The 15,674-nt window shown below is 52.8% G+C and overlaps 9 protein-coding genes across 9 annotated transcripts; 3 read left to right on the top strand and 6 right to left on the bottom strand.

Moving 5' to 3' along the window:
- Nucleotides 1–41: 41 nt before the first annotated feature.
- On the top strand, nucleotides 42–1,523 carry SNOG_00255 (hypothetical protein; the record flags this gene model as incomplete). Its single annotated transcript, XM_001790894.1, has 3 exons — nucleotides 42–166; nucleotides 287–450; nucleotides 712–1,523. 3 exons carry the CDS (start codon nucleotides 42–44, stop codon nucleotides 1,521–1,523), a joined length of 1,101 nt encoding a protein of 366 aa, XP_001790946.1.
- A 189-nt stretch (nucleotides 1,524–1,712) lies between these two features.
- Nucleotides 1,713–5,002, bottom strand: SNOG_00254 (hypothetical protein; the record flags this gene model as incomplete). The annotated part of the gene is made up of 4 exons (XM_001790893.1): nucleotides 1,713–2,227; nucleotides 2,278–3,294; nucleotides 3,347–4,913; nucleotides 4,991–5,002. 4 exons carry the CDS (start codon nucleotides 5,000–5,002, stop codon nucleotides 1,713–1,715), a joined length of 3,111 nt encoding a protein of 1,036 aa, XP_001790945.1.
- A 544-nt stretch (nucleotides 5,003–5,546) lies between these two features.
- Nucleotides 5,547–6,677, bottom strand: SNOG_00253 (hypothetical protein; the record flags this gene model as incomplete). The annotated part of the gene is made up of 4 exons (XM_001790892.1): nucleotides 5,547–5,853; nucleotides 5,903–6,094; nucleotides 6,146–6,366; nucleotides 6,416–6,677. 4 exons carry the CDS (start codon nucleotides 6,675–6,677, stop codon nucleotides 5,665–5,667), a joined length of 864 nt encoding a protein of 287 aa, XP_001790944.1. The 3' UTR covers nucleotides 5,547–5,664.
- A 224-nt stretch (nucleotides 6,678–6,901) lies between these two features.
- On the bottom strand, nucleotides 6,902–7,658 carry SNOG_00252 (hypothetical protein; the record flags this gene model as incomplete). Its single annotated transcript, XM_001790891.1, has 3 exons — nucleotides 6,902–7,178; nucleotides 7,230–7,508; nucleotides 7,609–7,658. 3 exons carry the CDS (start codon nucleotides 7,656–7,658, stop codon nucleotides 7,022–7,024), a joined length of 486 nt encoding a protein of 161 aa, XP_001790943.1. The 3' UTR covers nucleotides 6,902–7,021.
- Nucleotides 7,659–7,911: 253 nt separating this feature from the next.
- SNOG_00251 (hypothetical protein) lies at nucleotides 7,912–9,671 on the top strand (the record flags this gene model as incomplete). Its single annotated transcript, XM_001790890.1, has 2 exons — nucleotides 7,912–7,975; nucleotides 8,035–9,671. The coding sequence occupies 2 exons, from the start codon at nucleotides 7,912–7,914 to the stop codon at nucleotides 9,669–9,671; spliced, it is 1,701 nt and encodes a 566-aa protein (XP_001790942.1).
- Nucleotides 9,672–11,265: 1,594 nt separating this feature from the next.
- On the bottom strand, nucleotides 11,266–11,926 carry SNOG_00250 (hypothetical protein; the record flags this gene model as incomplete). Its single annotated transcript, XM_001790889.1, has 3 exons — nucleotides 11,266–11,302; nucleotides 11,377–11,665; nucleotides 11,779–11,926. 3 exons carry the CDS (start codon nucleotides 11,924–11,926, stop codon nucleotides 11,266–11,268), a joined length of 474 nt encoding a protein of 157 aa, XP_001790941.1.
- A 769-nt stretch (nucleotides 11,927–12,695) lies between these two features.
- On the top strand, nucleotides 12,696–13,006 carry SNOG_00249 (hypothetical protein; the record flags this gene model as incomplete). The annotated part of the gene is made up of 2 exons (XM_001790888.1): nucleotides 12,696–12,876; nucleotides 12,927–13,006. The coding sequence occupies 2 exons, from the start codon at nucleotides 12,696–12,698 to the stop codon at nucleotides 13,004–13,006; spliced, it is 261 nt and encodes an 86-aa protein (XP_001790940.1).
- Nucleotides 13,007–13,711: 705 nt separating this feature from the next.
- On the bottom strand, nucleotides 13,712–14,792 carry SNOG_00248 (hypothetical protein; the record flags this gene model as incomplete). Its single annotated transcript, XM_001790887.1, has 2 exons — nucleotides 13,712–13,743; nucleotides 13,793–14,792. 2 exons carry the CDS (start codon nucleotides 14,790–14,792, stop codon nucleotides 13,712–13,714), a joined length of 1,032 nt encoding a protein of 343 aa, XP_001790939.1.
- A 135-nt stretch (nucleotides 14,793–14,927) lies between these two features.
- On the bottom strand, nucleotides 14,928–15,388 carry SNOG_00247 (hypothetical protein; the record flags this gene model as incomplete). The annotated part of the gene is made up of 2 exons (XM_001790886.1): nucleotides 14,928–15,117; nucleotides 15,366–15,388. The coding sequence occupies 2 exons, from the start codon at nucleotides 15,386–15,388 to the stop codon at nucleotides 14,928–14,930; spliced, it is 213 nt and encodes a 70-aa protein (XP_001790938.1).
- Between the last annotated feature and the right edge of the window lie 286 nt (nucleotides 15,389–15,674).

The following is a 15,674-nucleotide window of genomic DNA, read 5'->3' as shown; positions in this document are numbered from 1 at the left end:
ACTTTTGTCAGCTTTTAGTCCACGACACCCACCAATCCAACATGCCTATCATAATCCGCGACATCACAACAATGGTAGCTCGACGCCTCGCCCAACTCTTCCGCAAAGGCTTTGTTCTCGCTGATATCCGCGATGGCTACTTTCCATCCCTTTTCCACGAGTTTTCGTACTATCCCCATGCCCATGCCGCTGTTTCCACCCGTCACAATCGCCACGGATGCTGAGGCTGTCATATCGTCGTGTATATCGTAAACTGCTACGTTTGGTATGTGTATACAAGTACAAGTACAACAAGTACAAATGCTCTGCACATTCCCGGGAAACCCTATCCGCATGTCACAAGCTCGTTTGTGCAACGAGTACAGCAAATGACCCCGCGTACGGCGGATAAACTCATCCGGACCACCAGACGTCACGAACTACACGGCAACCGCCTCATGCCATGCAGCTGTTAGTCGTACAGCGGGGCTGAATCTGGGGTAGGGTGCGGGAACTAGAGGGATGCGGGGGTGTGGATCGGCGCGCTTATGCAGAGATCTGCCAGCCAGCTTCAGGGTTGTGGAGAAGTACCGGTGCTGAATGTTGTATTTGCGTGTTGAAGATGGTTGCGGATGAAGGCATGCGAGATGTAGACAGGTGCGAGGGAAGCTTGGTGTACAAGTTGCTTTAAAGTTGCGCTGTGGGTCAGGATGAAAGCTGAACATAAGACAGCTCACCAACATCCCACACATTCAGGAACTTTGTCAATCAACCCCAACTATATTGTAGAAGAATGGACGACTTCTATCTCTTTGCAAATTGCAACTTCGTCCCAGACCAATACAACGCCGTATTATCACCCCTATCCTCCCCTCCCCTCCCAACTAATACCTCCCCCACAGTGGCAATCCGCCTACAACCTCCTCGCACAATACGTCTCCTACTCCGAACCCTCCACAAAAACTTACTACTTCGGCATCCCTATCGACTACGCGCACAACTTTTCTTCCACAACCAGCATGTTCGCTTTCGAAGTGTACAGCAGCCGCGAAGACCTCTACGAAACGCACTTGACATCGCCAGCCATGCAGACATTTCTCACGCAGATTCCGGCAGCGAGTACGACGGGCTTGGATCTGAACCACTATCGTCTTGTTGGTGGATTTCTTGATTCTTCGGGTAGGCAAGCAGAGGCGGGTGTAATACAGGATATGCGGATTACGTGTGTTTCTGCTGAGGCAAGGGAAATGTTATTAGTGGTGCTGAAAGGACTTGTTGATGGGGTTGAGGCGAATGAAGGGATGCTGACTTATACGGCTTTCGCGTGCTTGGACGATGATGTCGGAGCGAGGATATTTGGACGATGGAAGACGCGGGAGGATATGGAGAGGTTCATTAGACGGGATGATGTGAATGGCTTTTGGATGAAAAATAAAGGACATGTGAAGGCAATGGAGCAACGGTTATATGTGCCGAACGGTAAAGGGTGGCTACATCGAGGGAGTGGATACGCTGGGGAGAAGGGCCGCAAGTCCAAGCTATGATGGTGCAAGTGTGAATGATTCTATCTTGTATTCAGCATATGGAACTAGCTGAACTATATGAAAAGTGGGTTATCTCGAAAGCACACCGTATACGCGCCTACCGCGATGCAGAAGATACCGCCTACGAGAAAATGTTCGCAATGAACGGCAAGGGACAATGCAAAGGTGCTGTCTCATCAAATGGTACGTTCAGCCACGGCCCGACAGCATGCGATCGACGAACTGGACAAAAAAGTTCCTCCACTCTTTCTCTTTCTTCGTGCCTTCGAGTGCGCCTGCCAGAGTGCGCACGTACTGGTCCACACCATCGGCAGCAACGCCGTTCCCGCTAAGATCACTCTTGAGACGTTCGACGTATGGCTCTCCGACCTTCTTGACGATCTCTGTCTGCAAATTCGCAGCTTCTACCAAGACTTGTTTTGCTTGTGCATCCTTCGAGTTGAAGCCGGGTGAAGCCGGGATAGACCATGCAAGAGGAGAAAAGCGCTCAACCACATAGTTCTCGAAACCTGGCAGTGGTGCTTGTGTAGTGGCCGGGGAAGTAGGCGTTTGGTTCGCACCAGGCCCTACTTTGTCGGGTCCACACCATACGTTGATCATGCGGATCAGAACGAAGATGGCCAATCGAGCGGTGGGCGCGTCGTGTGTGTCGCGAGCAAAGTTCTCAATCGAAGAGATGATGGTTTCAAAGGATGACTGGTTCGCTGTGCTATGTTAGCATGATCATGATTACATTAGGTGCAGCGTGACCTACTGTTACTGACGAGCACAGATCCAAGACCCTGGTTCAGAACCACAATGAGGAAGTTCAGGTACTCGCGTCGGAGCTCAGCCAGCTGGATCTCGTCATCCGTGCCCGAAGGTGTAGTTGCCAACGCACTGAAGATGCGCTGCAAGACAGGAGTCATGACTGTATCCAGAATATTAGAGATCTCAGACTTGAATGTGAAGACGACCTGGCCGAGTACTTTAAGGAAGGTGCTGATCTCATCCATGGATGAGCTAAGCGACAACAGTCCCTCAATCCATGATGGTAATTGCTGCAGTAGTCGCGAGCCCAGGACAGCTATCATACGAGAAAAAGCAAATCGTGCTGCATGACGAATCGAGCTAGAAGAGTTGAGAGATTCAAGTGCGACAAGAATAGCTTCAGAAGCTTTTACAAACTCGTCTGCCACATCGCTGTGGGGTACTGCACTGCTGTTGTTGGAAGGTACCCAATCTGAATAGCCACGAGCTAGCGTTCCAAGAGCCATGATAATATGATGAATTTGAAGGGTGGCGCGATCATCGCCGTTCCGTGCTTGTGGTAGTGTCTGTTCGAGATCGACAAACAGAGGGCTCATGATGGTTTGCGCGTATAGCTTCTTGTTTTCTGCGGAAACAGTGTTCGATGATGCGATGCAGCCAACTGCTTCAAAGAGGTACAACTGTGAGTTGAACAAAGCATCTGCAGACTGGTCCTCCTCGTCGGACGACATTTCGTCTTCAGATGTATCCGGTAATTCGGCTTTGATAGTAAGCAAATCTGCGACAGCCTGAATGATGTCGTAAGAGACGTTGCCGAGCTGTGCACGCAGGTGCTTGACAAGACGCTGGAAGAGGTACCATGATCGCGACCTGACCTTGACATGAGAGCTGTGAGTAAGTTGCACAAAGTTCTCGAGAACCTTTGGGATCAGGTGAGGGTTTTGCTCGAAGAACTGGTAGTACCGCACACAGATCTCCATGTACTGTAGCTGGACAGCTGGATGTGGGTAATTTGCAAGACCTTTTGATTGTTAGACTCTTAGCCATGGGCTTTCTTGGAACCGGATACGTACCAGAATCGATCATGCTGTTCATCATACCCACAAGATGTTGAGCAGCAACAGATGAAGGCTCGCGCTTCGCAAACAATCCTTGGTTCCTGATTGCAAGCTCTCCGAAGAGGTACATTTCATAGAGTGCGAGCTCAAGATCACGCCAGTTCAGGCTTTGATCCCCTTGGGACAAGCCACTGAAAGTGCCGTTCACTAGACGACTTAGTGTTTCTATGTAGTACGACTCGTCAATAGTCGTGATGGTCTGTTGTAAAACGTGCAGGCGCCTTCGAAGGTCCTGAAACTCGGCCTCATCCGTCTGCTCGCCTTCCTCACCCCAGTCTGCTGTCTCGTCGTACTTCATTTTCGCAATGATGGCATCTAGCACAGGCGGCAAGACCGCAGCATATTGAGGGGGGACCGTCCCTTGCTTTTTCTGCAGCTTTCGGAGGAAGGTGAGGAGGTCGGTCAAGGACGGGATGACGGTGGAACAGACCTCATCGTATTGGTCCGCGAAGAAGCGGAGCAAATACGGTGTGAAGATGCGAATGAGATCGTCGGCACGCTGTCGCGTCTGCTCGTCAACATTGTCATTCTCCAGGATTTTGACCACATCAAAGACAATATTGTTAACCAGTTTGGCCACTGTTTCGGCAAGATCATTGTCGTAGTTCGGACTGTTAAACTCTGCCAACGCCGGACTAGTAATAAGCTGTCCAACAACATCGGGAAGGTTGAGGAATAGAATCAGTTCGATCTTGTTGGACGGTTCCATCTTCTTGCCCACAATCTCGGAGAAGGTGTCTATGGCCGCATCGCGCACCTTACCGGCAGGGCTCTCTGGATCCGAAATCCCCTGTTGGCCAGCCATTTCGAGGAAGGTGGTGATCATGTCCTGGTTGATGACGAGCTCCAGACGAATCCAGCTCACATATCGACCAATGGTCCGCAGGCACATCTCCACAAGACTCAAGTCTGTCTCCCTCCACTTTGCGAGGATCTCTTGCCAGGACAATGCAATCTTTTGTATGTCGTTGTCGCGAATCAGGTCCTTCAAGTGTGTGTTGCGGTCCGTCTCCTCCTTTGATCGAGCGACCAATTGATCAGCGATCTCATCGTGGACCTGTACCAACATTCGGAGGTATAGGAATGTGGTCGCAGTGTTGACATTGCCAATAGTCGCCTGGTCACCGGCCAGAGCCCGGAAGTCGTCGAAGAAACTCCGCCATGATGTTGGGTACAGGGCGGCAAAGAGATATGTCATGGTCTGCATCAACTTGTTCTGAATGTGCGAGGTGTCGGCTGTGCTACTGCCAGGCGCATACGACTGTCGAACATGACTCATCAGCGTGTCTTTGATGTATGCGAGACTCTGCTCGTCCAGCCGGTGCTCTTGGACGGCATTGTTTACGAGATCGAGAGAGGTATGCCGGATAATGTCCGACGGGCGAGGATCGCGTGTGAAGAGTGCAAGACTGGCCTGCCATGCGGAACCTTCTGAGCGCAGACGCTCGAGGAATTCTACCGCCTGTCCGCGCAGCTGCTGGCTCGAAGTCGGGTCGAAGGCGATTTGGATGGCATTCTCGACCTAGATTTGTAAAGTTTCGATTAGCCAAAGTGTTTTCAAGAGGTGAGGTGGGCGCATGTATGTCCGGGCAAGCGTACCTGGGCCTCCATTTCCCAAAGCCTCCACGTGGGCTAAGCTCACGTCTGCTTTGTTTGAGGTTGAGACCGATCAGCCTAACTGAGGGGCCTCAAAAAAGTATCGAGAAGAAGCTAAGGCTGATTATGCTACCGTATCATTGGGCGGAGCAACTGCATCATGAAAGTGTTATGGGCGGTGAAGTGACAAGGCGGGGCACGAGGGGCACGCACGGTGAGTGTGCAGAGGCTAAGATGGGATGTACAAAGGTAATTCTGGTACGAGCGGATCGCGTAGTCCTGCTGCTGTCTTCACAAGGAAGTTTCGCTATGTCTGTCTCCTTTGTTGGGTTTGGTGTGCGAAAACGTGCATGGAGGTGAACGAAGTGGCTGTCGCTAAGACGTAGCGGGAGTGCGCTGTCTGCTCCGCTGCCCAAAACTCATGTGGTGGCACGTGCCAATCACAACTATTAGCCCGCAATCATTTCACAAATGTCATAGGTGGGTCTCTCGTCTCCAGTTATACAAATGATTACACATGCAGATCAGCACGTGAAAAAATTGGCAGTTCATGTGTTTGATTACTTCTCCGTGCCCTTCCCAAAGCGACAGCCCCCTTCTATAATTTATATCTAGGACCGGGACCGCTTCTAAAGTAATGAGCACGAGAGCCACTAGTCTAGTAATATGCCGACTTACTACAAGCCGAAGTGCTTGGCTGCCCAGTCAACATGGTCGTCTGCAAACGAAGCCATGAAGTAGTAGCTGTGGTCGTAGTCGGGTTGCATGCGGAGGTTGATGCCTTTGTCGTTGCCAGCTTGCTTAGCCGCTTCGATGAAGTTCTCGGGAAGAAGCTGCTTCTGCTTGTAGAAGTTGTCGCCAGTGCCCTGAATATCATTAGCAGCATTCTCCAGACATCTTCGAGGAAGCACGTACCACGTCAATGAGCATCTCTAGTGGCCCTTTCCATTGCTTCACAAGCTCTGAGGCGTCGTGCTCCTTCCACCTCTGTTGCTGGTCCTCACCAAAGTACCCCTTGAAAGCCTTCTGACCCCATGGGCAATTGATTGGGTTGGCGATGGGTGCGAATGCGGAAACTGACTTGTACATGCCGGGGTTCTTCAGGAACTATAGGCATATGTTAATGATGCTCTTGTTATAGTGATGTTGAGAACAGACCAGCGTCAGAGCTCCGTGTCCGCCCATGCTGTGTCCGGTGATGCTGACTTTGCTTGAGTCGAGCTCTTTGAACGATGAGAAAAGCGCCTCGGGTAACTCTTTCGTGATGTAGGAGTACATGTTGTAGCCCTTTGTCCATGGTTCCTTAGTCGCGTCCACGTAGAAGCCCGCGCCTGAGCCGAAGTCGTATGCCTCGTCTTCACCCTCAATCTGTAGTCCTCCTTTTGTCGAGTCAGCCAGATACTGTTTAACAGAGTGCGAACGTCATACTGGGCGACGTGTCCGGGTATACGACGGCAATGCCGTGCTTAGCGGCGCCATGCTGAAAAAAGCCCTTTTCTGAGCAGTTGTTTCCAGTACATGTGAGACCTGACAGGTAGAAGAGCACCGGAATCTTTGCGCCGGACTTTTGTGCTTGCGGTGGCATGAATAGGTTGAGTTCCATGTCGGTGTTTGTGCTAGAGGACTTGTGCTTGAGCTTTAGAAGCTTGCCTCCAAATGAGGCGATGGTGCCCGTGGTTTCGAAAGACATGGTGTGCGGTCTGGTGTGGTATGAGAGACGCGATGAAATGGAAGTTGGAAAAGATTGACTTTGATGGGATCTAAGAAGTTTTATTAGCTGTCTCATGGGTGACGTTGTTCTGCGGTTAGTGCGGGGAGGTGGTCGAGAGCTGTTGGTCAAGCTACCCCACCTTCCCCTGCTGCGTATTGACTACTTTAACTGGCCATCGGATCCGCATGGTGACGAAAAACTTGGAGAAAGCGGAACTCGGGTGGCATTCGGGAAAAACTCGTGAACTCAAGACTCCCTTCGCCGAATATGATCCGCCTTATCGCCAAACAAACTCCGGACCCAATGCAGCCAAACCAAATCATCTATGTCAAAAGCTCCTCACAAGTCCAATCCTCGTAGAAACCATCTGGCAAGTATCTCCGCACCACCAGTGGAATCTTCTTCTCCTGTAGCTCCTTTGCAGCAATCTGGAGCGGATCGGTCATGCCTTCGACATCGATAAGGACCGGCGCATTACCACTGTGCATGTTAGCCTTTTGATTCTCCCCAGTAGGAAGCTAGAAAGCGCACCTGATCTGTAGCGCCCTTGTTCCCAGCACTCGCGCCCTCTCGTACTTGGTCATGTATGGGGTCGTGGTGCGGTTCTCGGGCGCGACCTTCTTGTCCTTTTCGTTTTCGACCGTATTCTTGACCTTGTCTTTCGCGGCTGCTCCTGCGCTTGCATCGCCAGACACTACGATGTTGTCCTCCTGATCCTGTGCGTCTTGGTCCTGGCCGCCGGCTGCATCGTCGTCGTTGTCGTCAAAGACATCGGGCTCCATTTCCTCATCGAACTCGACAGCGCCGTCACTAGACAAGTCAGTCCATGAACTCGTTTGTGTGCAGCATAGTATAGTTATGCGCCGAAGTTGCGCTCCAATACAGCTTCAACTGAAAGCCAGGTACATACTCGTATCCAGCATCACCACCGCCATAGTCGTCGCCGCCGTAGTCGGACATGATTACGTAAAGTTGACTGTTGCGTGTGAGAGTGACGTTCGGGAGTGCTGGAGCTATGCGCTGTGTCTTTGGCGTCGGTGCTCTGGTGCTGTAGCATGCGCTCGGTCAAAGAAACCTTTGGAAAGCGCGACCAGACAGGGATCACTAGCGTGCCGAAATCTGGGCGTCGAAAAATACTGTGGGGCCGCAGATTGTCGTGACACCTCCGAACCACCCAAGTCGAAGCTCTTGTCAACCCACAATTGCAGGCGTCATGGCCATGAAGCGAAAGGCTGCAGAAGGCGCACAAGCTGCGGCGCAAAAGAAGCTGCGGGCAGGTACGTTTCCACATCTCCATAATCCAATGACGTCCGGCCAATCTGACTTGTGGATGCAGATGTGGACGAGGAAGAGCAAGTACAACTGGGCTGGCAATCAGACGATTCGGGCGACGAGTGGAAGTTCGATTACACCGAGAAGGGTACCTTAAGGGCAGACAGCGAGGCACGCCGCCAATGGAACTACGTCTGCACATTCGAGGGCTGCGACAAGCGCTTCAATCGGCCAGTCCGTCTAGAGCAGCACATGCGAAGCCATAACAAGGAGCGGCCATTTGCCTGCTCAGCTCCCGGATGCGACAAGACTTTCCCGCGCAAAGACCATCTCCAGCGACACATCAAGAACGCCCACAGCGACCCCGTCGTCGAACGGACCTACACATGCAGTTGGCCGGGTTGCGGGAAGAGCTTTACGTCCAACGGCAGGCTACAGAGGCATCAAGACGTGCACGAGTCAAAGTTCTACTGCACCCAGTACCCGCCTTGCTACCAGGCATTTAGGAAAGAGAAGGCCTTGGACGCACACATCAAGATGGCGCATCTGGAGGTGAAGCCCTACCCATGCACCTGGGTGGATCCAGAGACAGGCGACAGATGTACACATGGCTATCAGACCGAGAGTGCGCTGCAGCGTCACGTATGCAAGGCGCACGAAGAAGGCAACGCACTGTTCTGCATGATCTGCGCAGACCCAGGACACGGAGCGGAGACGCTACAGGGTGGACCAGATGACATGTTCGAGCCTCCGCAGCTACTGTCATTCGCAACACAGGAAGAGCTCACTGCACACGTCCAGCAATATCACCCACCCGAGTGCAGCGAATGTGGTCAGCGCTTCAAGAACGACTCAAACCTCAAGTCCCACTTCGACGCAGTCCACGGCGACCCCTCTGCACAGCCGCATTACCCATGCCCCAAGCCCGATTGCACCAGCAGCTTCAACCGCAAGTACAACCTCGCCATCCACATCCAAACCGTGCACGACAAGGAAGCCCGATACAAGTGTACCCCCGACGCCCTACAAAACTCCAAACACGACGACCTCAAGAACTGGGACGGAGCAAACGCATGCGGCACCGCCTTCAAAGCCAAATCCTCGCTCGACCAACACGTCCGCACACACCATCTCGGCCTCGGAACCCGCAAACAACTCCGCAAAGCCGCAAAGTCCAAGAAGAAACCCGAGCCGTCGATGCTCAGCATGCTCACTGGTGTGGGATACGACAAGCACAGAGATGTCCAGTGCTTGGTCGACACGTGCCAGTATCGTTTCTACATGGACCGCGACCTGCGCCGTCATCTCCGCGCTACACACAACATGGCCGACGACGACATTGAAGAGATGATTCGTGAGCGCGACGCTTTGACTGGTGGTCAGTTCTGGATCGGTGGTCTTGAAGAAGATCCGGCGAGCATGTTTGACTCCGTGGAACCGAGTATGCCGCAGACGCCCACGCCGTATTTCGTCGAAGGCGCGATGCCGCTTCCAAATGACGTGGATGTGCAAAAGCAGCCCCGGCCACAGATGGGTTTCTTCGATGCGCAGTTCGATAGTCTGAGTTTGATGAATGAAGATGCGGAGATGGACATGGCCATGGGCTTGGGTGGCGTGGCGCCTGCGACGGATGTACAGGAGGGACTGCAGTGGGGGATGCTGGCGCCTGTGGAGCAGTTCAATATGGCTGAGCAGCGTTGAGACATGAGCGATGATTTTACGACTTGCGATGGCGCATCGAGATACCCAGATACTAAATGAATGATTAAAACTCGACACAGTCTGCTACCACTTTGTGAATCTGATCTTTATCGCTTTCATTGCATTACGTCTGCCGTGATGATAGTCGCCGTATGCCTCATCTGTGTGACCCGCTATATCTCCATGTATAAATACCACCATGCTTTGCCCCGTTTCTATCCCGGCTGTATATCGAGATGTGTAAGGAAAATACTGCTCTCGGGCGAGCAGCGGGGTATATACATTTGAACAAAGAAAACAGCAGTCGCCTGCTCATTAAATGTATGCTATGAAGAATGTACTTTTGAAAAGAAGAGGAGCAGACACCGAAACTCCACGCTGATGCTCCTGTGATGAAGAACCGCTCGCATGACTGTAGAAAGAAAATCGAGGGAAGTCGAACATTGTTAAATCTAGGCCGCTGCCTGAACGTACGGAGCCAACGCACTCGATTCCGGGTTGGGTGTAATGGTCATCGCTGTATGTAATGGCCAGGTCTCGTGGTCTAAGTCGAAGTCGATGACTGTTTTGTGCTGGTTTTCCCAGTCTTTGCGCCATATCTCAAATTTGAGATTCCATCTCTGCCGCTGTCTTTTTCTCCGACTCTCGATAAGTGCTTCAAGTTTCCCCATCTCTGCTGCGTGCTCTGCCTCTTCTGTAACTTTTTCCCGCTCGCCAGCCTCGTCCAGTGAGCTTAATTCAGCTTCCTGCTTGCGTATTTTGTTCTTCATTGCGCGTTCTTGCCGTGCTCTTAAAACGTTGATTGCGTCCTCATGCTTTTTTGGTAGATTTTGCTGTATCATGCGTTGCCGATCCAATGTTTTGAAATCTTCTTCTGTCACCTGGGGACGCTCTGGATGAGACTGGCTATTGGCCCGACAATATGCCTCAATATGCTTGATCGCGGTAGCTACATTTTGCGTTTCCATGTCGTGCGCTTGTCGAAGATCATGCTCGGCCATTATTTGGGCCTCCTCCAGGTTCTCGAGTTCGAGAAGTTGCTACAAAGTGCGTTAGTTTACACATCAAGGAATCCTGATCTGAGGGCCTACCTGTTGTATTCTCTTACTCTTACTGGTTTCATGCAAGTCTGCAAGCCGCTTTAACGAACTCGCATGGTGTGCCGAAAGCGCTTTCCGTTGGTTTGATTCGAAACTGAATATGTGCTGCAACTGCTCTTTCTCCTGCGTTTGAAAGCTTCTGAAAGCTTCCTTGGCTAGCGCTGAGTCAATGTTGATTGCTTCGTGTCTTCGTCGACTTGCAACAGCTGGAGGGCTGGTGGGGGTTGCAGGCGGAGATGTTGCTTCTAGCGCACGAGTGAACTCGACTGTAGACATTCCACCCTCGCTATAGCCAGAATCTCGTATAGTCTCGACGCCAGGCGATGGCAGTGCTTTGTTGATGAACAGATCCACCTCTTCCCTGGCCATGACGCTTTCCAAAACCTTTCGTGGGAGAGGCGCTCCACAACAACTCGGCACTGCTTGTCCGCCACTCTGCAGCGCTTCCTTGACGTATACGTGGATCATATCAGCTGAAGGCGCATGGCCACAATCTAGTTTGGTTCTACGGCTCCTGCTTCCATGTCGGGACTGGGGGGTACAGGAGCTGCAGACCACGTTAATGCCGTGCAATGGAATACAGGCTGGGTATATGTACCTCGAACCTTTCCTGCTGAACAAGCCAAGGAGGCCTGCGCGCTTTTTCCGTTGGTTGGGGTTTGAAGATGAAGACGAGTCGGAGAGCACCGACTTTGAGACTGAAAGATTTGAGCTGGAAAACCGTGGAGTGATTGCGGTAGGTGAAGTATCCAGAAGTAGGTCCGGTTGCTCGACCATTGGCGACGCTCGCGCGTGCTGTGGTGGCGATCTCATAACTGGCATGCGCTCGCTGTTCTGAACTTGGTCTTTTGAGGTACGGGAAGGCGCAGATGTAAAGCTTGTCGATTGAGTCTCCTGCGAGCGAACAGATATGGAGCTTCTTGTGTCCGTGTCTAGAGTGACAGTCGAGAGTGCTCTCGAAATATCATGTGGGACGTAGAGAAAGTTCCAAGGTTCCTGAATGCCACTTTCTTCTGCCAACAGCGCTAGCTCCCTGTCAACGCTGTCCTCGGTCTGGTCTGCAGGGAGCTGGAGCGCTTCAGCGCAGTAGACAGCGTCGTCGAATATGGCTGCGGTAGGGAGGGGGCCATGATCGTCCCTCTGCGGTGCAGACATGGCGCCGGAGCGCGCATGCACGACGTCTGGTTGGCCTGATGATGTCAAGTCGAGCACTACCGAGTATGTGACCGGAAGCTTCGCGGTGATAGAGTTTGAAACGCTGTTTCTAACCTCTACCGATCCAGCGCAGCGTCGCCTGAGGGAGTGTGAGGTGCGGAGAGAGACGCGCGGAGCAATTAGCAGCCTGGGTCAGTGTCAAGTCGCGGTGTGGGCGTCAAGAGCAGGAGGAAGGAAGGAAGGTGAGTTGCGCTAAGATCTGCTGATATGCGACCATGCATTTTGCTTGCTTCTTCGCCCATTTTGCGCAGGGTCTAATCAAATCCTGATCCGCCATACGCGCACCTTTGCGCCTGGCCTTCAAATCGAAACAGTGCATTATTCTCCGAAACTTGTCACCACTTGACCGTGCTCTCTTACACATCCACCCCTGTATCCTTGCGCGTCACACCCACCTGCAGCGTCCCGAGGTTACTCCGTGCGCAATTGTTTACGAATTGATAGGTCAGGAATTCGTCATGATCCGGACACTGTTATCAGACACCTGCTATGAGCATAGTTGACTTGTGTCGATCCGAGCCTGTCACAGCGGGAAACGTTGCTCCGCAACTACACCGCCCTGCCAGCGGACTCGAGCTCCGGCGGCACGGGCGAGCATCGTGACCAGCTCCCAAGTATTATCAAGTTGTATACCATGTCCACATGACCTTTCTACAAGTCGATCGCGCCGACCAAGTTGATACAAGCCAACTCCACTTTATCTGTCGCAATGATCGGCTCTGATACACTAGTTACGCCCGAGCTCTTCACCGTCCTTCTTGACATGCGGATGACCGTGCGGGACGCTGCCGTCAATGGCGCATTGCTGCATCAGAACTCCCGAGGTCGACTCAAGCTTGAGGTTGGAGCGATTGTGCGGTGTACCGCCCTCGACATTGTGCCGATGAAGAGTACCTGGAGTTCCACAAAATCTAAGTCCTCTATCTCTGCAACCGTATAGCTGCAATTGCACAAGGAAAATTGAAGCTAACGAGGGATCTGTCCATCGCCGCGCGCGAACAGGCACCCCGCCGGGACTGACATGTGTAACAATGCTGAGTGGAGTTCCCCAATGGCCTTGCTATTCTTGTGGCGTTTCAAAGACAACTGCGAATCTGGTCTCACATACCCTGTGTTCCACCCCGCAAGGGACGCTTACTCGCATGCGTTCGAGTCTGTGGTGTCTTGTGAGAGGGGGCATTCCGCGAGTGACACTGATGCAAGCGCAAGCAGGAATCCAGGGGACTGGAGGATCAGAGCCAGTAGAGCAATGTTTGCATTCCCTCGGCACTGTAGACATTAGGGCTACAACATCATTGCAATGTCCTTCACATGGAGCAAGTATAGTTCTTCACAATCGATAACTTTGATCCGTGCTCTCTATATGCTGTGCGACTTAACTAAAGCTACTGCCGGGTGCATGCTGTACGTATGCAGCCAAGCCAACGCGTCTGTGTGCCTCAGATCGAGCTATCGGTGGGACGGCCTCTTTCGCTTTGCCGCGCCTCCGCAAGTCTGGACCCTGAACGATGAACACGATGAGCAGTACAATGGTCTATTAAGATGGCACAAGAATCGCCGGACCGTGCGATACTAGCCCAATAATGTGGAAGTTGATATGAATACAAGTCGAAGATAAAGGAAAAAGAGGAAGTGAATGCTGCCATGCTAAGCTGGCTTGTCTTGATGCGTCCTGGTCTTGCCGAACGCCGGGTTGAAATGCAGAATGATACTCCATACACTGATCTAACCAGAGATGAGTACCCAAAGGAGAAAGACTGAGTATAATTAGCGCTGCTAGTATTGAATCACATTGGGCATACTCACATATCATTAACACGCCGAACATCTTCGCGACGAGCCATCGATTGCCCTGCACACGGCTCCAGTACTTCATCAGCTCGCGTTGGGCGCCCTCGACATTGTCCACGACGTCCTCAGTGTTGGCATCTATTCGCTGGATCTGCTCGCCTTGCTCAGACACCATTTGTGCAAGCTGGCTGAAGATGCCGCCGAGTTCTTGAATCGTAGACTCGATTGATTCGATCGCGCGCCCTCGCTCCTGGATGTACGTGTTTTGCGGCTGCGCCTCTTCCATGAGCAGCAGCTGCGCATCCGATTGCATGCCACCCCGTGTAAGGGCTGATGAACCAGATGGCTCTAGCGAGAGGAGATCTTGTTGCGCGGCATTTGTATTCCTGAACCCACCCGGCGAACGGCTTCGCGACGGCGTCTGGTAAAGCGGGGAATCGGTGCGGCCCGGGTCGAGGCTGCTGTGGGACTGTGAAGCGGCGGTGGAGAGGAACTGCTCTGTCCGAGATCGCGATGCTTGCATGTTCTTTGTGCGAACCTCCAATACGTCCTTGAAGTTTGTTCCCACATTCTGCAGCTTGTCCTTCAGTAGTAGCACTACATTGCTGTTGTGCTCTCCTTCCTGATCGGCGCCGGGTTTTACTTTCGGGTGCTGCTTCGAGTTCATGGATTGTAGCGACTGCACTTGGCCTGATAGCGCTGACATGTCCTGCTTTATGACAAAGGTGAGCTCGTCGAACTCGACCGGCCGGTCGTCGAACAGCGTCTTGCGCTTTGCCAGCTGCGAAAGTCTCTCCAACTTCTGCATTGTGCTAGAGACACCCCGCGCTACCTCAGCCGCGGTGCGCGCAAATTCGGAGCGCTGGCGCTGCGGCGAGCCATTCGCCTGTGACTTCTCCTGTGCGGTCAGGAGCGACTGCCTCTGCGCGCTTGTCTTCGATTGCGCCTGCTTGCGCTGGGCCTGTGCGAGGATGGAGCGGAACTCATCGGTGCGGTCCTGTATCGAAACGGCCATGGTGGGTGGGTGGATGTGAGTTGGGGAGTTTGTTGAGGTTCAGGAGAAGCGCTTCGGCCCCAGGAAGCCAAGCGCGACAGATGCGCCGGAGAGAAGGTGTTCGGTCGGTCTTGCGCTTTGCCCCGTAAGCACAGTTTATCGGCGTCGCTTTACTGCAGACAGGAAGAGTAGAGATGGCCTGGTGATAAGGTGATAGTGTTCGGCGGTAGAATGCGGCCCGGGGGTCTCTGGGTGGTGGAAGTGGTCGCTGAAAAGGCGTCGGAAGTTTCGCGCGTGGTGACAGAAAACAGGCCGTGAATCCGGGGTTGGCGCGTGAAACAAGTGACTTGAGCGTGGTGCCGATGTGCAATGCAAAGGAAGGGCTGGCCCAGGTGTTGAATGCGGAACGTGTCTCCACGCGGCTCGAGAGTCGTGGCTAATTGATGCTAGCAACGCCACAGTTGACGAACGGCGGCCTGCGCGCTCAAGATTGGGCCGGAAAAGAAACCGCTGAAGCTCCTGTTAGCTATTCTCGCTGACTGTTGTCTTTACCCTGTTTCACTACTTCTCCATTCATTCATTCATTCTTCATACCTGCCTTGACCCGTGGCTGCCATTGTTGAAGCGCACCTTGGTTGTGATACCCTAGTTGCTGACGTAGTGCCTCTGACCACGCCGACCCCTACATAGCATAGTAGCATCACCAGCCCAGTGCTCCCTCGCTATAGCTTGCAGACTCGAACACTCACGCCAGATCGCGCATTCAACTGCGACCGCGCGTAGTTCCTCACCTCCAGCGGCGCGCTGAAGTTTGCATGCGCTGTGTGCGGACGTAAGCACAAGGGCGCAGCCCTAACGGCGCTCTCAGGGAGTCGGCGCATATAGCTCTTGCGGGGACGACTC

Source organism: Parastagonospora nodorum (genome assembly GCF_000146915.1).
Source record: "Parastagonospora nodorum SN15 chromosome Unknown scaffold_1, whole genome shotgun sequence".
In the NCBI taxonomy this organism is placed as follows: Eukaryota; Fungi; Ascomycota; class Dothideomycetes; order Pleosporales; family Phaeosphaeriaceae; genus Parastagonospora; species Parastagonospora nodorum.
This window is presented reverse-complemented; position numbering and strand designations above follow the sequence as displayed.